General features: G+C 41.0%; 2 protein-coding genes across 4 annotated transcripts; both read left to right on the top strand.

Annotated features, from left to right (window-relative positions):
• The first annotated feature begins 4,377 nt into the window (after nt 1-4,377).
• Nucleotides 4,378-12,542, top strand: LOC134139947 (toll-like receptor 2 type-1). Of its 3 annotated transcripts, XM_062574748.1 has the most exons (3): nt 4,727-4,812; nt 8,788-8,864; nt 9,842-12,542. In XM_062574748.1, exons 2-3 carry the CDS (start codon nt 8,851-8,853, stop codon nt 12,213-12,215), a joined length of 2,388 nt encoding a protein of 795 aa, XP_062430732.1. In that variant the 5' UTR covers nt 4,727-4,812; nt 8,788-8,850; the 3' UTR covers nt 12,216-12,542. The 3 variants fall into 3 exon arrangements, with proteins under 3 accessions (XP_062430730.1, XP_062430732.1, XP_062430731.1); XM_062574746.1 differs by lacking the exon at nt 8,788-8,864 and having other exon boundaries at nt 4,378-4,812; XM_062574747.1 differs by lacking the exon at nt 4,727-4,812 and having other exon boundaries at nt 8,692-8,864.
• A 3,612-nt stretch (nt 12,543-16,154) lies between these two features.
• TLR2 (toll like receptor 2) lies at nt 16,155-20,314 on the top strand. The gene is made up of 3 exons (XM_062574745.1): nt 16,155-16,264; nt 17,307-17,405; nt 17,934-20,314. Exons 2-3 carry the CDS (start codon nt 17,387-17,389, stop codon nt 20,294-20,296), a joined length of 2,382 nt encoding a protein of 793 aa, XP_062430729.1. The 5' UTR covers nt 16,155-16,264; nt 17,307-17,386; the 3' UTR covers nt 20,297-20,314.
• Nucleotides 20,315-20,559: the final 245 nt, after the last annotated feature.

Genomic DNA, 20,559 nt, shown 5'->3' with positions numbered 1-20,559 from the left:
CTTTGATATCTCTTGTGGCCAAAGGCTGTCATTCGTAGAACATTATTTACTTGAAAGCATGAGTTATAATGCATCCTAAACTTATTAAAGATCTACAAAAGTCTTAGAGCGTTACTACAATCCTTGCAATCTTTGTATATGCTGCCTACTTGTGTTTAAATTTAGAGCATTTTTTCACTCTTTGCTCGTGTATCAGCTATTACACTGAGGTTTTGGTCTCTGCTTGAGACTAAGTATTACTAAAAGGCCTGTAGGGTCAGTGATGTTTCTGACCATCATTACTGGAGTATTGGGACATCACTAAGAAGGGACTATCCATTCTCAAGTCTGTGCTGCTGCTGGGCAACCTCTGCTCTCTTTCTTCAAAAGACAAAAACCATGACCTGTCAGATGGTTTTGTTGAGATAAAACCTGAAGAAAATTGGAAAAGCTTTTCTGATCAAGGGAATGCTGTTGACTAAATGCGCAGCCTTGAGAGAGCAGATTAAACTGTTACTGGGCTTGTCAGAAACATCTGCAGATGATACTGGAAATTTCTGCATTGCTCTTGAAATATTCCCTGCATGAAGTAGTCCAGGCGACTTTGTTTTGGTGTTAGAGAGGAATTCAACTGAAAGCTTGTGAATGTGGGTGTATCACAATACTAAAAGCACTTTGTTTCAGAAGTTGATATCTTAGTATGAGATGTTTCTTCTTGTAGATACTATAATAAATATGCAAAGGCATATTGGAGTACAGATGCAACATTTATATGTTCCATATATGGTCAGCTCCAAATACATAATTATTAAACTGATATTTTCAAATTCAAAGAAACTTACAGAAGAGCAAGAAGAGCAATCTGAGGATAATTTTGGAGGAATGATTAAAATAGCTGAGTGTGTACTTGAGAATCCACCTATGAAAGTCAGTGGAAGATCAGATATTAGACATATCTAATTATTTGAAGTTGTTTTGGTGGCTGTATCAGATTTGACACACACTTTTCAAATAATTATCACCATTATTTGGTTTTTTTTCATTTTTAGCAAAAATTATTTTTGATGGTTGTCTACAATTCTGTGGCATTCAAGCTTCTAAAAAGTCAGTTTTAATTTATATAAATACAGAAGAACACAATGTAAATAATGACAGAAGGGTTGAGCCTGGAAGGGACCTCTGGAGATCATCTAGTCCAACCCCCCCCCCCCCGGCTCAAGCCAGGCAGGTTTTGAATATTTCCAGAGAAGGAGACTCCACCACCTCTCTGGGCAACTGGTTCCACTGCTCTGGCACTCTCACAGTGAAGAAATTCCTCCTCACATTCAGGTTGAACTTCCTGTGGTTCAGTTTGTGCCTGTTGCCTTTCGTCCTATTGCTGGACACCACTGCAAGAGTCCAGCCCCACCCTCCCTTAAGCTATTTGTAGACATTGATAAGCCCCTCTCAGTCTTCTCTTCCCCAGGCTGAAGAGGCCCAGCTCTTGCAGCCTTTCCTCATAAGAGAGATGCTCCAGCCCTCTGATCATCTCTGTAGCCCTATGCTGGACTCTGTCCAGTAGCTCCATGTCTCTCTTGTCCTGGGGAGCCCAGAATTGGACACAGTACTCCAGATGTGGCCTCACAGGGCTGAGTAGAGGAGGAGGAGAACTTCCCAAATAATCTCTGCAAGAAGCTCACAAATCATGTCATTTTTTCCAGTATACTAAAGCTTGCAAGGAGGTAATTAGATTTTCCTAATTTATAAGAATATGGTGCTTTGAAATTATAAAAACCAAGAAAATTATCTGCACTAAAGAAAGAACTTTTTAGGTTGTGAATAACCAAAATTAAAGATTTGGAACAGACTGGTGGTCTCTTTCTGAAATGTAGAGCCATGTCTGAAAGGTTTTATAGCATCATATATAGAGGGAGGTAGAAAACAAATGCAAAACCTCAACTACCTGTACAAAATATATCCTGGCATTGCCTTTTTTGGAATGAATACAAAAATGTTGATATTTTTACAGTATATGATAATGATCTGATTCATTTCCTGCTCAGATTCTTACCCAACTGTTAAATAGTTTTTTTGTGTAACAACCAGTTATACGAAACATCCAGTGTGCATCCCAGCACACTGTTCCTGTAACCAAACAGGAAACAATTCTAGCTGGTCCTGAAATGATTTGTTTCTATTCCCAGGAATGTTTTTTCTCTTTCTTTTAAATAAAATAGAACATTTTTCAGTATATTAACAGAGATACGTACATTTCCATATACCCATCTCACCTAGGCAATGCAGATTAAAGTTTTTTGGACCATTCCTAAACTGATCCTCATCAATATGCATGTCCCTTTGTCCAGCCTTTCCTGAAATAGCTTTCCCTTGGAGCTGAATGAAGCCTGTTTCCTTCTTGCGGGAAATTCCATTGCTAGGATGTTAAACCCAAACTTCCTAACAACAGGCTGCTAGTGATGACTTGCACCCGGTGAACTGTGACAGATTATTTTCTCTCCTGGTGAGCTGAAATGAAACAGAAGCTGTCCAACGGCAAGGATAACAGATACAACTCCTCTAGTCCCCCCTGCCCCTCACACTGCATCTGGCTTCTTGGAGGACATGTAAGAGTGGAGTCGGGGGAAAACCTCAACCCTTGAGGAACTGCAGCTATTCTGATGGCCAGGGACAGAGCTGATGGCCACTGCTGTAGATCTGTGACGGTCTCCTGCTTTCTGCAGTATCAGGACAGAGAGCAGAGGGACTTGCTGAGACCATTACACTCTATGTCCAGCAAGGGGAAGTTTTGTGTGTCCTGAGAGGCCAGGGTGAGGGTGATTGTGGCTCTGACACACCACCTATAAAATCTTTGTTTTTGAAATAGTCACTGTATTATTTTTTTTTCAAGAGCTGAAAGTCCATCTTATATCTACAAATGCCTCTCTGGATAAGCTCATAGTATATGACCTTTTAGTATTAGCTTGGAATACAGCATAGAGCTGGTGGACACAACAAGAGTGCAATGTCTGGATAGGCATGGGGGAAAAAAAACCTTCAAAATGTAAGCAAGTGCTGCTTATGAAAGCTACAGAAATGTAATTTCTGAAGGAGTCTAAAAAGCTGAAATAGTAGTTTTTTATATTGATAACGTTGAAGCAAACTGCAGGAAAATTGAAAAAATGTCTTAAAGGAAACATAATTTCTAGATTCTCTCACTTGCGCCTTCCTGTTTTACAGAATGAATCCTCAGCTGCAACATGCTTGGAGCCCATTTTGTACTGAGATGCTTGTGTTTCAGGTTCCCTGGTCCTAAAGCCTGATTAGGCTCCCTGTGGAGTGCATGTGGTGATCAAGGGTTATGAATCTGGGATATATAAGGGCTGACACAGCCACGCCAGCCTATAAGAAAAGCTAAAGTCAAGGCTGCTGTGATCAGCGTTTTTATGGGTCTTGGGCACCTGCCTCTATTTGTGGTTCTCATCCCTGCATATTTTCTGGGAGCTGGAATACTTTCAAAGGGATGCAGGAAGTCCTGAGCAGCGTTCAAAGGAAGTCATAGTTAACCAGATGTATTTCCAGACAGCCCTCTCCCACACAAGCACCAAGAGAGTTTCATTAGTTGGTGATATAACTTTTATATTTTACCTTATTCCTTGCAGCATGCCAGGAACTCCCATAGCAGGCGCAGTTGTACACAGATGCCTTTGATCCTGCTGTGTGTTCAGTGTTTGTGTTGCTGAGATATCCATCGGTGTACTTGACTGGAGTCCAGCACCATGAAGATCTGTGTAACAACTGACAATGTTTCGAGTACCTGTTCCAGGTGAGCTGTTTTGGAGCTTTCCATTTGGGATAACAAATTTTTGTGAAGTTGAAAATGGTGTTTTATGTGTTTGCCGTAGTGTTCTTCAAAATAGGTGCCAAAACTTGCTATAATATTTAATGTTGTGTAAATGTCTATTATTCAAAAATCCTAACATTCCTGTCAGAAACAAATTATTTTCATCTCACTTACTAAGACATGAAGTACGAAAGGAACTGAGTTGTTTCATTTTGCCCTGTACGTAGACTGTTTGCTCTCTGTTGATGCAATTTCCTTGGGATTCAGTAAATCAACAGTTCTATTTTGGGACAACTGAAGGGTTAAGGGTTTTCTTCTACTGAGTCACAGTGATGTAATTATTCCAGAGAGACAGAACTTTCCATATTATTAGAATAAGCCTTGGTAGTTCAGCCTGCAGATTTTCCTATTAGCTGCTCCTGTTTTAAGGTAGCAAACCAGCTTCATGTTATTCTGATGGAATGTTTTCAGAAAAATAAGAGAAAAAAGAAGTTCTGCTTCCTTGCCAGAGGCAGTCTAAAAGGCTAGCTGTGGGATGCGCAGCCACTCTGCTGTTATCATACTCTGCCACAACAACAATACCAGTATATCCTAGAAGAAAAATAAGTGGAATCTGTTCTTCTGCATTTAAACTTCTAGCCTGCAAATCTAATCAGAGGATTCAGTTGCTGGCAAAGCAGGCCTGAATATGGAACACAATGGAATTAAGATTGTTTATTTTTCATTATAATGTTCCTCTTTTTTGTAGCTGAAGATGAATACCCGAAGCCCTGCAAGTCAGATTAAAGCATAGGCACTCGCTGTGCATGCCAAGGCTTTGCTTCCAGAATCATGAAATGATGCCAAGCCCTCTGCTTTCAATTACACAAATATTATAGCTCCTGCTCCAAAGACTGCAAACATAGTTTTGAACTCTTTTCCTCACCAGCCATTTCTAAGGGGGTTCAGAGAAGGATGCCACAAGCTCAGTCCAGCTTGCATAGCTGCAGCCAAGCTGATCTCAGTTACCAGGGGTAAGTATCAAGGTTTGCACTGCTTGCAAAGATTTGGAAGGAATTTCTGCTAGTACTGCAGGCTGTCCAGTGAATCCATGAACTTCTTCCCAATTCTATTACTTCTGCCTTTTCTTTGAGTCAGGGTTTTGTGGGAGAGTGATGCCTGCTATATATTAGGCTCCTTCTGTACTGCTTCCTTCTCTTTTCTTCATCTCCTGAGTGAAAGCAAAATGGCAGCAGGTCTGAATGTAGATGCTGAAATATAGGTGGAAGGGAGGAAGGGAAGGGACTCGCTGCAGTGTCTTCAGCCCTTAATGTGGCACTGTGAAGGGGAAGTGCTTTAAAGAGTGTGACATGCCCAGGTATAGCAGGAGATGGAGAAGTACCTCTGCCTGCAGAAGGAAAAGGGATGCAGAGATCTAGCAGCCAGAGCCTGATAGCCTAACTCTAGGTTCCTTTGGGTAACACAATACAACTGCAAAAGCAGGAGACAGTGAGGACAGAATGGTGAAATAAACCTAGTGATCTTGATGTCTGAGGACTAGTGTTAACATTCAGTTAGTGGTTTTGATCAGCAAGCCCATTTCTGTGGGATTCTGTCCCATAAAAAACGTAAATGTGTTTCTATGTCTATTTTGGTCAGCATCCATCTAATACAGGCCCCTCATCACTGTTAGTTGCTCTGTCTAAGAGTAGCAGCTTAATAGTGGAGGACAGTTGTGTCAGGAGTCTGTCCCTCTGCTAGAAGAAGCAATGCAGAGATCCCCTGATTGTGCACCCATGAGAAAGAAAGCCCTAGCTGGAGGTTAGAGAATAGCCAGCTGAGGGAACTGTGTATTTCTTGTGCTGCTGTCAGATAAACAGTAAAATTTAAAGCAAGAAGGCTTCAAAAATTGTTACCACAGCTCAACCTCAGTCTTAGGCTGAGATAAAGCCCTTCTGACAAAGGAGTTTTGCGCCATTTGTGCAGTGTCTGTACTTGAACCATTGGCATTTTCAAAAACAGCTTGTTGAAGCTCTCTGCCCTTCTGCTGGGAAAGGGTAATGTACTGGCATTGGTGAAAGTATGTGCCTTTTTAAAGTACTATAAAAGAGGAAGCACAGTCATAGTTTCAATCAGGAAAGGGAGGAGAAGAGAGAAGGCACTCACAGGATGCAACATTATTCTACACTAAACATGAGGTTACCCTGGAGAAAAAGCAAACTATATTCTCACCTTAAAGACAAGTTTGCTCACACTTACACTCTGATTTCAAAAGGAGTTGTTTTGAGGCCAGTGCTCCAGCTCACCTTGGAAACTGATGATCTCAGAGGCAACTGGCTAGTACTCAGCTTCTGTGTTTACAGCAGTTGTGGAGGATGTTTCTGGTCTTCCTGAGCATTCTCAGACCTTTCTAACTCCAGATAACCCAATAAATCCCGATAAATTGACCTGTAATGAAGAGAGAGGAGTTGTGATACTTGCAGACTTTATCCCTGTTGCTGGAAACAAGTAGAATACTCATACTGATTTCTTGGCTTTTTAAGCAAGCTGTTCATTTGTGGATTGCAGCAAGGGAAAAAGGTCATGGTGATTCTAATCCTCTCTTTCTGAGAGAAACAGAAAGTCTGTGTTGCATTGTAGTTGCTTGCATATGACTATGAAGTTTGTATTATCAGTCCTTCTTAGTCCAGGTTCAAGACTGATGTAGGGTTGAGGAGCAAATGCCCATCTCTTGGTTAGTGGATACCATGTAAGGGAGAAGACCTATCTGCACCAGTTCTGAAGCTATCTATCTGCTTCTTTATGGTTCCTGCTGTAAGCTGGGCCAGAGGCATGGCTCCAGGTCCCACCGTTGACTGCCACAGCTTTATTAAGACAAGTCAGGGGCTGACTGCACCAGGTTTCATCTAGACATCAGCTGCATCTCAGCCGAGTTAGCTGTGACACTAATTAGTCAGTCTTGTTGCCCTGTTGGTGCCATAAAGAAGGAAAGAAAGCAAGCAAGCTCCCCTAACAGCCTATCTGACCCTAAGCAATTTATAGAAAAAGTCCATCTTGAGTCCCTTGGATTTCAGACTCCTGTGATCAGGACTAGCCACAGCCGGTTTGGGGTGTCACTGTTCACCTTCAGAAACCGTTAACCTGGTGAATGTGGTCAAACTCCAGGTGACTGCTGCTTATAATGTCCTTAGGTGGGCCTTCTGTGCTTTCTACATGAACAAATGACTGCCCAAGGCCCAGTGTAGAAGTATGATGGGAGAGGGCTAAGCCTGAATGTTAGGAGGCAGTCAGTACTTTGGAAAAAAACTAATGGATATCTGTCTAGAGTTTCTACAAATGCATGGTGGGGAATTCATAACGCATGGAAAAAGCATGTTCTTTATATATTAAATCCTGTACATGGCTTCATATGTATGTCATCTTTAAAGTTCTTTACAAATTTAACTGTTTTTAACTTTATCAAAGAGTTGCAGTTTTGATGACAAAAACAAATAGGAATGAGTTGCATCAAACTTGGAATTAATATCTTTAAATGTTTTGAAAACTAAAAGTATTCTCTCTTTAAGGGCAAGAATTATTCCAGTCAAAAGAGAGCTGACAAAAGAGTCAGCTTTGGGGAACTTGATGACATTCCTTCACTAAAAAGCCACTTCCCTTCTCTGCTATGTCCCACAGCCACCTCTAAGTACCTCATTTTTTTGCACAGCAAAACTGCTTTAAAAATGTTACAATTACTGTATTTCTTCAGCAACTGACAGAAAACACAAGGGTCTCTCCATCTTTCAGTTTGTTTTTTTCGAAAGTGTTGAGTTCTTAGCCTGATATGCAATGTTAATTTTGATGTAGCAGGGTGAAGGATTGCTATGAGACACACAGAGGCTTCTGTCTGGGCTTTGTCATCCTTGGGCAAAGAGATAAGGGCATGTGGCTAGGCAGGTGGCAAGAGTTTGTTTCTGAGCCCTATTTTCAGACAGGTACCTTTCAGTGCAAGTGTAGCAGACTGTGACACTGCATAGGAAAAAAAAAAAAAAAAAAAGAAAACTGCAGTAGAAAAAATTTCATGTTTGAATTTAACAAGTTTCCCTTTCAGAACTAGTAAGGCTTTTCACCCTTTATGTATGCAGTGAGACGGCCCTTTGACCTGAAGTGTGTTTCCATTCAGGCTAAAACAAGTATCATCAGTCCTCCCCTTTCAAAAATGCCTTACATGTTTACAAAGAAATACTTTATTTCAAACTGTATCTTTTTTTTCTGACACAGAATATTGTTTAATTTTGCATGCATTCATTTGTTAATAATTTAGGATTACAGTGTTATTGGAAATGAAATGTTGGTAATATTTCTTTGGTGTTCTTCATGAGCAAATAATTTGACTACAATGTTTATATATATTAATAATAATTTGTAGAACCTACACAACAAAATAACATGGTTACGCAGAGATGTTCTGTCACTCAGCACAGTAAACACCTCAATTTAATTTAAATAAAATTAAAAGTAGAGAGATATAGGGAGCAAAATGCAGTTCCATCTAAAAACTATTTCTGCACTTTCCTGCACTGCAGGAAGTGATTATGAAAGAATAACTTGCGCAAAATGATTGCATCAGCCATTTCACTAATGGAAGCTGACAGTCAAAAGGAGATGGATCTGCAGCTGAATTTCAGTTTGCAAGAAGAGAATTCAAGAATAAGCTATGCTTATTTTTGTGTCTTTATTCAACCGCAAGAATAGAAGTGGTTAAAATCTGCCTTTGAAGTGCAGTGTCATGCATGGTGCATTTCGCAAGTTGCGTGCAAACTTCAAGTCATGATTTTGTTAGGACTGCATGCATTAAAGAAAAAGCTGTGCAAACTGCTATTCTTTGTCGGAAACTGAATAGTTAATGAAACTGGGAAACTGTCAACATAAAGTTTTGCCTGAGGAGAACAGCCAAAATATTTTCTTACCTCAGGGCTGTCATCGCATTTGACCTGCCAAAGAGTTTCCAGCTTTTATTGTAATTGCAGATACGAGGTGACTACTTGGATCCTAAAGTACATGACTTGTACAGAAATAGACAGAAATGCAATATGCAGTACATAAGGTAAGTGTTTACTTTCTACCTATTCAGGATTTGGGAATACTGCTCATTTGCAGTATTGAAAGTCTACACAGCAGCTTGTGAGCTTTAATAAGTGACTTATTTTCTGGTGTAGCCAATAGTGAAATGTTCTTTGGCACCAATAGCAGGAAACATAGACCTTATGTAGATTAAAATCAGTATTGATTTTAAATACATACGCTGTGTATAAGGTGACAATAAAATCTTAATACTGCAATCTATTACCAGTGCTGATTTACAGAAAAGGGTGTTAGCCTTTGTTGATTGGATATCAGCTTGTTCTTCCTTTTCAGTAAAGAAGGTAAATGGCTTGTGTAATAGGTAGGAGGGTGTGCCAGAAACATGCTCGGCTTTGCTTTTCAGAAGCCCTGAGATTTGTGAGACTCTATTGTGGAAGACCCCAGAATCTCTTCCAGAAAAACTTGCAGTGTAGGAAGCCACACACCACTTCTAAAGTGAGGAGAGGGCAAACACTGTGGATTACCCAGGCAGTCATGCCTTTTTAACATTTGGTCTCTGTCCTTACATTCAGGCACTTCCTGTTAGTAATAATGGGTGGGCAGACTAACATTGCTAAGTCTATGGGCATTTCTAACAGTCTTTCTCTGTTTAGGATAAAAACATCCAGTCATAGGTTTATTACTGAGATGGAGAATAATGCTAAAGATGTAAGATAAGAGAGTTCTGTCTTTTCATACGCATTCACATTCACCAGAACTATAAAAATGGTCCTTTCTGACTGTTCAAACATTATATGGCTGTACTTCAAAGATGAGTGCCCTATGTTTCCAAGGTTGAGTGGTTGAACTAGGAGAGGAAGATTAGTGTCACAGGAAAACACTATAAGGTAAAATTTGAATTTGAACTTCCTAACAAAAATACACTGGGTTTCAATTGTTTTCAATAGATGATCAAAAATAAAAGTAGACATTATCACCTGTCCTTTCTGTTTCCTACAGCAAAATTCTGTTTCCTACAACAACTGCACATACCGGGCGAGTGTTGGCCATCTACATCATCTTAATGGCAAACCTCTCTGAAGAGCAAGCTTTGAAGCAAGCGTGTCCTTCATGTGATGCCACTCAGTTTTGCAACTGTTCTTCCAAGGGTCTGAACTTCATTCCCTCAGGGCTCACAGGTAAAATCACAGGGTTAAACCTGGCCCACAACAGGATAAAGCACATCTGGGCACATGATCTGCAGCAGGCTGTGAACCTGAGAGTCCTGCTGCTGCTGTCCAATGAAATTAGCTCGATAGAGGAGGATTCATTTCGCTCCCTTGCAAAACTGGAGCTCTTGGACTTATCAAATAACAGCTTGGCTCATTTGTCTCCTGCATGGTTTGGTCATCTTTTTTCACTCCAGCACCTCAACATTCAAGGAAATTCCTACAGCGACCTGGGGGAAAGCTCTTGCTTTTCTAACCTGAGAAACCTGAGCTCTCTCTACCTGGGCAATCCACAGTTCTCCACAATAAGGCAAGGAAACTTTGAGGGCATTACGCTTCTCACCGAGCTGTGGATTGATGGCAGCAATCTCAGTCGGTACGAGCCAGGAAGTTTGAAACTGGTCAGGAAGATACATCACATGATCATCAACCTAAAAAGTGTGGATGTGTTCTCAGTGATTGTAGGGGATCTTCTGCACTCTGTTGTATGGTTAGAAGTTAGAGAGCTCAAATTAGAGATTAAAAAAGAAATTTTAATAAAGAATTCTACACTTCCCTTTATGATGCAGAAAGTTACATTTAAAGATGTTATGTTCACAGACGAATATATTAGTCGAATAATATTACTACTGAAGACAATAAAATCTTTGCAAGAGTTAGAGGTAATAGATTGTGTACTTGACGGGACAGGACTGTGGAATAATGAAGAGATTGAAAGAAATGGTTTAAGTTCTGTTGAAACAGTATCAATAACAAATATAACAATTCAGAATTTTCATTTGTTTCAAAACCTGGAAGGTGTAGAGCCGCAAATAAAGAACCTGAAAAGACTCAGAATTGCAGGTTCTAGAGTTTTCATGGTACCATGCAACCTTGCAGTGCATTTTTCATCACTCATATATCTTGATCTTCATGATAATTTGCTTGTAAATACTCGTTTAACTGAGACAACCTGTGAAGGTGCTTGGCCTTTATTGCAAACTTTAAATCTAAGTCAAAACTCTCTAAAATCTCTAAAACAGACTGCAAAAAATTTAAGTCATCTATCCAAACTCATTAATCTTGACATTAGTCAAAATAATTTTGGTGAGATTCCAGACACGTGTCAATGGCCAGAAAACCTGAAACATTTAAATCTCTCCAGCACTCAAATTCCTAAATTAACAACCTGCATTCCTTTGACTCTTGAAGTTTTGGATGTCAGCGCTAATAATCTGAAAGAGTTTGTTCTGCAGCTCCCTTTTCTCAAAGAGCTGTACATCGCAAAAAACCAACTGAAGACCCTGCCTGATGCTGCACCCATTCCTAACTTGGTGGCCATGACAATCAGAAGAAACAAACTCAACAGTTTCTCCAAGGAAGAGTTTGAGTCCTTTAAGAAAATGGAGATGCTGGATGCCAGTGACAATAACTTTATCTGCTCCTGTGAATTCCTCTCCTTCATTCACCATCAGGCTGGAATAGCCCAAATCTTAGTGGGGTGGCCGGAAAACTACATCTGTGATTCTCCCTTGGCGGTGAGAGGGGAGCAGGTTGGAGCAGTGCATCCCTCACTGATGGAGTGTCACAGATCCCTCACGGTGTCGTTAATCTGTGCTCTGGTGTTCCTGGCCATCCTCGTCCTCGTGGTCGTTGGGTACAAGTATCACGCCATCTGGTACCTCAGAATGACCTGGGCATGGCTTCGAGCCAAGCGGAAACCCAAGCAAGGCCCCCCAAAGGATATCTGCTACGATGCTTTTGTCTCCTACAGTGAGAATGACTCTGACTGGGTAGAAAACATCATGGTGCAGGAGCTGGAGCAGGCCTGTCCCCCCTTTCGACTGTGCCTCCATAAACGGGACTTTGTGCCTGGGAAGTGGATTGTGGACAACATCATCGACTCCATAGAGAAAAGCCACAAAACGCTGTTTGTGCTGTCGGAGCACTTTGTGCAGAGTGAGTGGTGCAAATACGAGCTGGACTTCACGCACTTCCGCCTCTTTGATGAGAACAACGATGCGGCGATTCTCATCCTCCTGGAGCCCATCCAGAGCAAAGCGATTCCCAAAAGGTTCTGCAAACTGCGGAAGATAATGAACACAAAGACCTACCTGGAGTGGCCTGCTGGTGAGGAACAGCAGCAGATATTTTGGAAAAACCTGAAAGCAGCCTTAAAATCATAGAAGAAGTCTGTAATCCCTGTTTCAGCACATTTTCACAAAGGATATGTTTCAAGATTATTCCTTTTAAGTAATGCTTGTTTTCTTTTTCTACCTGATGAGGACTGGCTTTGCTGTGGGAAGAAATAATCATCTTTGCGTTAAGGAAAATGATCAGCTTCAAGCTTTTCAATGTTTTTGAGACTCTGGTCTTTCAAAATTGGTAAGACATACTAGACTTGACACTTTTCTGAATACATTTAGCTGAAATTAGTGTATTTCTCGGATCTTTTCTCCTGTTACATCTCCAAACATTTCCTAACAACGCCATTCTTTTTTACAATGGAAAATAAAAGCAAAATACTTCAATACTTCCCTATGCTATTCTCCTTTGTTTTATTTTTGGTACCATCATGGATAGTAAAACATTTAAAATTAAAATGCTGAAGAAAAACTGAGGAATTTGATCAAAATAAGCCCTCTGAAGCCATGCCATTGCTATCCAATGCAAAAAGGACACAACTAAATATGTACCTCCACTCATAATTCTGTTACTTTGTCTAGTTACACTGGAGTTCATAGCATCACACAGCTTGGGCTTTATGCAATAACTTTTGCATGAAGCATCTTGGCACCTTGCAAAATGAGAGTGGTTAACTCCAGGGGCATTAAATCACTGTGTTTCTTTTCTTAGGTTACTTTCTCACTATGAAGGGTTGTTTCTCCCTTCAGGATCTCCATGTTCCCTTCTCTCTACCCCACTGAGGTATCTGTAGCTTTCTATTTGTGGGTATGGAGCAGGCTTTTTTTTTTTTTTTTTTTTTTCCCTAATGGGTCAGCTAGATGGTATGGCAGACTGGCTTATTTCTTTTTGTTTCTGTGTTTTTGCACAGCATGTTTGATCATTGAGACATGCATCTCTTACAGCTCTAAGCTCTAACCTTCCTTTTATAATCAATGGAGTAAATAAACCCTAATAAGGGTCAATTCATCTTCCTGCTTTATCTTCTGCAAGTACTGTATTACTCTTCACTCATTATGAAGGGAATCTAGACAAGTAGGTAGATGTGGATGTTTATCATGTCAAACTTGCCATGTATTTCTCATGCTTCAGAGAGATTCATGTGGAAACCTGAAGTCTGTCTCTGAGAAGAGATGAAGTTTGGGTTCCTCTAACTCAACACCTCACTTTGCTTGCACTGATGGAGCTTATGTACAAAAGATTGTAAATGAACTTCAGTTAAACTTTATATATGTAATTATTTTGTGGCAAAATACCAAAGCATTGGCATATGAGCTATTTCCAGGTGAGTATTTGGAAAACTGGGAAATTTGCTTACATATGTGTGTCTATGTGTAGGTATACATGCACATTTTCAAACATATAGTATGTTCTTACATGTGTCTTTATATATACATATTCACATACACATGTACATATTTGTGTTTGTATACATATGCACAACATCATAGCTTTGTGAGTGTAGCCTGCAAACTCCACTTTCAGTTCTTGGTTTTACTTTCGTGCTGTAATGACATCTCTTGTGTTAGTCTAAGCGTGCTACGAAAGGATTTTTCATTCACCGTCTCAGATGAGGATTGCTCAAGGGCTGGTCAAGTCTGAACTCAGGTAAGTGTTGAGCAAGTTGACTAGTAGCAAACACTGAGCAGTTGATAAAAGTAATCAGGAGGCTGAGTGCCTAGAGGTAAGAAGGGAAAAGTATCTTGCTGGTCATTTTAAAGAGAGTGTCAAACAGAGGCAGCAGCAAGCAGCCTTGGCTTTTGTAGAGCACGTCCTTAGCAAAGACCCAGACTTTTATGGGTTCATTTGTTTAAGAAGATTGATAATCTTATTGATCTTATGCCAGTTGGATCTCCTAGGTGGGAATTTCCCTGCTTCTGTAGCCAAGGCAGAGACATGAAACAAAAAAGAAACAGTAATGAGAGAGGAAGCAGAGTAAAGGAGCGATTACCAAGAGAGAGTTCAAGGATGAAACAGGCAAAAACCATCATCCTAATACCAGAGCTTAAGCTGCAGTCCCAGGGAATCTCTTCTGCACAGAGGTGAGTTTGCAGGCGGGTGAAGGCTGGAGATGCAAGGAGAGAAAGAGGAGCTGCAAAGCCACAGCAAGCAGAAGGAGGGAGCACTGGGAAGGGTCTGGCTAATATCTTCTCTGCATTGGGTTTTCATGATGCTTTAGGCTGCTGGGCAGGGGACTGGCTCCTGCAGGGAATGTGGGGCAAGGGAGGCACTTCTGGCTCCCAGCAGCCACAGTGCTGGCAGGTGCAGTTGCAGCTGGCTGAGAGGCAGGCAGCAAAAAGCAGGCTTCCTGAGTGTGTTGCGGCACATGATGGGAGCAGGGTGCTGCAGGAAAGGTGGGGGGAGAGGAAAACTACTGCTTTATGAAAAAATGAAAAAGAGATGAGTTGGGTCAGGCCATGCCTCTTCTGCTCCATTTCCTCTTGGCAGGGTGCCTTGTAGGTGCTTTCTCCCATTCATTTATTGAAATTGTTACCACATGCCCAGGGAAGGCTGGTCTTGAACATAGGCTGTTTTTGTTTTAGGAATCCACCCAAGTAAGAGATCATTAAGCAATGATCTCAGGGCACTGGGCTCAGATGTGTACTGTTAGAACAATGCTGGTGGGTGATATCCAGGACATATGTAACCCACATACAACTAAGCAGAAAGTAACAGCTTTTCCAAGTCTATTGGTGGCCTGATCCTTTCACCTCTCACACTGCAGAATCTGTTTAACAGCTTAACCCCATTAAAACTTAACAGCCCTCTTTTAGCTTGATACTATTTCCCAACCTAGGATCAATTTGCATGCTACTTGAGTGTTTTATTTTAGCTGTTGCCATGAGTATTTATAGATCTTCTTCCTGTTGGCACTTTATTTTTTTTTTTAAATGTGTACATATTCCCTCAAATACTTCTACTGGCCTAGGCCAAGAAAGATAACCCAGAGCACACCTGAAGGCTTGGGTCTTTTGTCCATAAACCAGAAACAATTTGCAAATTTAGTTCATCACAGTCCCTTATAGCACAAAGGCATCTGTGCAAATTCCATTTTTATATTAACTGCATTCCAATTTTCATATGGCAACATTTTTTTCTTCCTAGTACAATGGGGAAAAGTAATTCCTTGGCAGGGTGAGGATATTGTGGAGTGGGGCTGTATTTGTGCGTAGGTGTGCAGGGGACTGAAAGGACTCTGTAGCTCAGAGTCTTAAGCTGCATTATTAGACAGGAATGAGAAGGGCAAGAGAATGACTGAAAATGAATGAGAGTAGAAATGAGACTTCCCTGGGGCCCCACATTACAGACAGGCAAAGAAAACTGGGGAAGATGCTCAGGTGAGTGACAATAAAGAACTGCTTCCTTGTAACACCTAAATGAGATCTATCCTGCAGTCCAGCCCTGGTTGGTTTCAAAATGGGAAGGTGGAGAGTAGTTAGGCTCATCTGGTATTTCCAGCGTTGGACCTGGCCAGTTCCTTTCTATTCTGTCAATGTTCCATCTGTAAATAATCTACCTGTAAGTAGATTTTGATGAGCAGGTTGCCTGGTTGTTTCTTTTTCTAATAGTAAGTATTTCTATGGCAATTTGGGCTTGCTCTTCACTTAAAAAAAATTCTACTTAAATTTGTTGCTTGTGAAACTGATCTTAATAATAGTCTTGCTCATATAACCTATAACACTGTGTTATCCAGCCACCCTGGAATGACCAAAGGCGGCCTTTAAAAGAGCCTCAGCTGGACAGCAGGTGAGTGTGACTACAGATTGTAATTCTTTGGGTGGGATTCACCTGGCTAAATATCTAGATATCTAAAATATGATGTTCCATTTTAAGATGATGGTGTCATTTCTCTTGGAGCCATCACATCTTAAAATAGTGTCTAAATTAGATGATGTGAATTCTCTCCACTGACTTTAGAGGACATGGTGGATAACCAGCTCAGCTGTGGACTTCTAAAGACAGGAGAGAGGAATCAAGACCCTGAGCTTTACATCAGAAAGAGATGGAGATTAAAGGAAAATAACACAAGAGGTCAAAATACTTTCATGTGGTAAGAAATCAAGAGATTGAAAAAATTATCCACATCCTTTCTTCCTCTCCCCAGGCACCCAGTCATAGCTAATTCTGCCACTTTTGAGTAATTTAAAGCAACTCTGGTTAAGACTAACACAGGACAGGACTTGTCTGCATAGGTCAACTGTTGTAAAACAAATCAGGATATGAACTCAAAGTACAGTAGATTTCCTGCTCTGAGTTTCAGTAGGATGACTGAAGGAGAAAGTGCTCCTCAATGAGCCAGTCTAAACAAACTAACCAGATACAGAGCCCATGATGATCTTTGGGAATTTTTTCATTGGCCTCTTTAGGACTGGTTCACACTTTTCACCTTCAATGAAATACCTCCCACTCGTCTTATGATACACTGGAGAAGGTTATCTCATACTTTACAAGTGCTCTTTGATCCTTGCCAACAAAGCCATATATAAATGAAAAAGAGTTACAATTCAGTATGTAACAAGGTTTTGAAAGGAAAACAGTCCTCTCAGGCTTAAAGAATTGTTTTTTCCGACTCCTCAGAGGGACTGTAGAATTAGTGTCACTTTGTTGAGAGGGGGAAGGACTGGATACCATGGCAAGCTATGTAATACAAAAAGCCATGGCAAATGAGAATAATGAAAGCCACGAATATGTGCAGAAAGAGAAGTGAGACAGAGGATCTACGACTGTGTGGATGCTCTTGACTCATTACAGTCCAGAAGATGAGGAACAGATTGCAGGGCTGGAAGAAGGTGCTCCAGTCCAGCCTGCTGATCCACAGGAGGCTCCAAAAGCCCCTGTCTCTCTCTCTCATGGTGGGGCCTGGACCATTCACTGCCACAGAGACCCAAAACAGAGAAATCCCCTAGCACATGAAGAGGCTGTGGCAGTACAAAGGAAGAGTTAAGAATCAGTAGATTACAATGGTCATTTTTACTGGCTTAAGTTTCATTAGCAATATTGGACTGCCCTAGTTACCACTCACAGTGTAGTAATGATGGCCTACACAGACATCCAGACAAATATTTATCTTCCTGATCCTTGCACATTTACAGACAGAAGAGCCAAAGGCAGAAAAACTGAGAAAAGGGACTGAAATATATGCAGTCTTTTCCTCCCTGTTGTCAGAGTTGAGATGCAGAGGCATGCTTTAAGTGAGTATTAAATATGAAAGTTACTTTTTCCCAGAAGACACTGACAGCTATTGATGTGACCATGATTCGGAATGCATACAGGAGACCTCCTATAGTAAAGAATGAACATACAAAATAAAACCTACCTACAAAAGGAAAATGACCTAGGATGGGGAGGAGGAGGGAGAAGGAGGGTGTATATGATTCCTGGGAGATGGCTATGTTTTAAACAGGCAAAGAACCAAATCAGTAATAGTGCTATGATTAATCAGATATTCATCTGCATCTGTGAAAGATCTGTGAATTTGGTAGTTAAATTGATATTCCTCATTCTAAAGTTAGGAAAAAAAAAAAAAAAACCAAACAAACTTAATAGATTTTGTACCTGGCAAGTGATGCTGGAATATTTCTGTACAATATGTCTTTTTTGTTCTTCTCTGAACAGCTTTAAAAACACATATTTTCATAGTACCTTCAATATGACAGATTTCTAAGGATTATGTTTTAGTTATATTTAAAATATAACTCCAACTGTATTTCAAATTTTAGGCAAAATAATGATGACACATACTGGGCGAGTGTTGGCCATCTACATCATCTTAATGGCAAACCTCTCTGAAGAGCAAGCTTTGAAGCAAGCGTGTCCTTCATGTGATGCCACTCAGTTTTGCAACTGTTCTTCCAAGGGTCTGAACTTCATTCCCTCGGGGCTCACAGGTAAAATCACAGGGTTAAACCTGGCCCACAACAGGATAAAGCACATCTGGGCACATGATCTGCAGCAGGCTGTGAACCTGAGAGTCCTGCTGCTGCTGTCCAATGAAATTAGCTCGATAGAGGAGGATTCATTTCGCTCCCTTGCAAAACTGGAGCTCTTGGACTTATCAAATAACAGCTTGGCTCATTTGTCTCCTGCATGGTTTGGTCATCTTTTTTCACTCCAGCACCTCAACATTCAAGGAAATTCCTACAGCGACCTGGGGGAAAGCTCTTGCTTTTCTAACCTGAGAAACCTGAGCTCTCTCTACCTGGGCAATCCACAGTTCTCCACAATAAGGCAAGGAAACTTTGAGGGCATTACGCTTCTCACCGAGCTGTGGATTGATGGCAGCAATCTCAGTCGGTACGAGCCAGGAAGTTTGAAACTGGTCAGGAAGATACATCACATGATCATCAACCTAAAAAGTGTGGATGTGTTCTCAGTGATTGTAGGGGATCTTCTGCACTCTGTTGTATGGTTAGAAGTGAGAAAAATAGCATTCAGTATACCTGCTGAAATGCAACAATTGAGACTCATGTCGTCTTCTTTTGCAAAGAAAATTTCTTTCAAACAGGTTTTGTTTACAGATGCAACTGTACCTGAGATGATCAGCATTGTAGAAGATATGTCAGAATTAATGGAAGTAGAGGTGAAAGATTGTAGACTCTTGGGAACTGGTCATTGGAGTACACAAATTCATGTAAACCAATCACGTTCTCTTCAAGTTGTAACAATAGAGAAATTATCTATAGAAGAATTTTATTTGTTTTCAGATCTTAAGGCTGTTGTAGATCTAATATCTCATCTTACCAAAATCACAGTCGAAGATACCAAGGTCTTTTTGGTACCATGCAAACTTTCTCAACATCTTTTGTCATTAGAGTATCTTGACCTTAGTGGGAATTTGCTTGGAGATCAGAGTTTGGAGCATTCAGCCTGTCAGGGTGGTTGGCCCATACTGCAAATTCTAAATTTAAGTCAGAATTCACTGAGTGACTTAAAAATGACAGGCAAAAGTTTATCTCACCTGAGAAATCTAATTCTCTTGGATATTAGTCAAAATAATTTTGGTGAGATTCCAGACATGTGTCAATGGCCGGAAAACCTGAAACATTTAAATCTCTCCAGCACTCAAATTCCTAAATTAACAACCTGCATTCCTTTGACTCTTGAAGTTTTGGATGTCAGCACTAATAATCTGAAAGAGTTTGTTCTGCAGCTCCCTTTTCTCAAAGAGCTGTACATCGCAAAAAACCAACTGAAGACCCTGCCTGATGCTGCACCCATTCCTAACTTGGTGGCCATGACAATCAGAAGAAACAAACTCAACAGTTTCTCCAAGGAAGAGTTTGAGTCCTTTAAGAAAATGGAGATGCTGGATGCCAGTGACAATAACTTTATCTGCTCCTGTGAATTCCTCTCCTTCATTCACCATCAGGCTGGAATAGCCCAAATCTTAGTGGGGTGGCCGGAAAACTACATCTGTGATTCTCCCTTGGCGGTGAGAGGGGAGCAGGTTGGAGCAGTGCATCCCTCACTGATGGAGTGTCACAGATCCCTCACGGTGTCGTTAATCTGTGCTCTGGTGTTCCTGGCCATCCTCGTCCTCGTGGTCGTTGGGTACAAGTATCACGCCATCTGGTACCTCAGAATGACCTGGGCATGGCTTCGAGCCAAGCGGAAACCCAAGCAAGGCCCCCCAAAGGATATCTGCTACGATGCTTTTGTCTCCTACAGTGAGAATGACTCTGACTGGGTAGAAAACATCATGGTGCAGGAGCTGGAGCAGGCCTGTCCCCCCTTTCGACTGTGCCTCCATAAACGGGACTTTGTGCCTGGGAAGTGGATTGTGGACAACATCATCGACTCCATAGAGAAAAGCCACAAAACGCTGTTTGTGCTGTCGGAGCACTTTGTGCAGAGTGAGTGGTGCAAATACGAGCTGGACTTCACGCACTTCCGCCTCTTTGATGAGAACAACGATGCGGCGATTCTCATCCTCCTGGAGCCCATCCAGAGCAAAGCGATTCCCAAAAGGTTCTGCAAACTGCGGAAGATAATGAACACAAAGACCTACCTGGAGTGGCCTGCTGGTGAGGAAGAGCAGCAGCAGATATTTTGGTTCAATTTGAAATTAGCTCTAAAATCTTAAGTGGGGACACTGAATACTGAATATGCAGCTGAACGGCTAATGGCTTATTTTCCTTGCATTTACCTCTTGTTATCTTTCTGTATCTCTACAGTAGAGAGCCGAACTACTGGTAATTCTATTGCTTGCTGTGAAATTATTTTTGTAGTTGTGGGCATGAACTGTCTACACATTTTAATCAGCATCGTTAACAAAATCTTTCATTTAAATATTTAAACTAAGGACGGGAAGTTGTTTAGAAATATGGTTATAAAGTTTGTGTGTCT

The sequence above is a fragment of the Rhea pennata genome, chromosome 4, assembly GCF_028389875.1.
Source record: "Rhea pennata isolate bPtePen1 chromosome 4, bPtePen1.pri, whole genome shotgun sequence".
NCBI lineage: Eukaryota > Metazoa > Chordata > Aves > Rheiformes > Rheidae > Rhea > Rhea pennata.
This window is presented reverse-complemented; position numbering and strand designations above follow the sequence as displayed.

Excerpts from the sequence above, each read along its gene's own strand:
- LOC134139947 (XM_062574746.1), top strand. The coding sequence starts at position 4,754 with ATGCCACAAGCTCAGTCCAGCTTGCATAGCTGCAGCCAAGCTGATCTC. Across the intron at positions 4,813-9,841 it reads GCTGATCTCAGTTACCAGGG|CAAAATTCTGTTTCCTACAA; the intron begins GTAAGTATCAAG and ends TGTTTCCTACAG.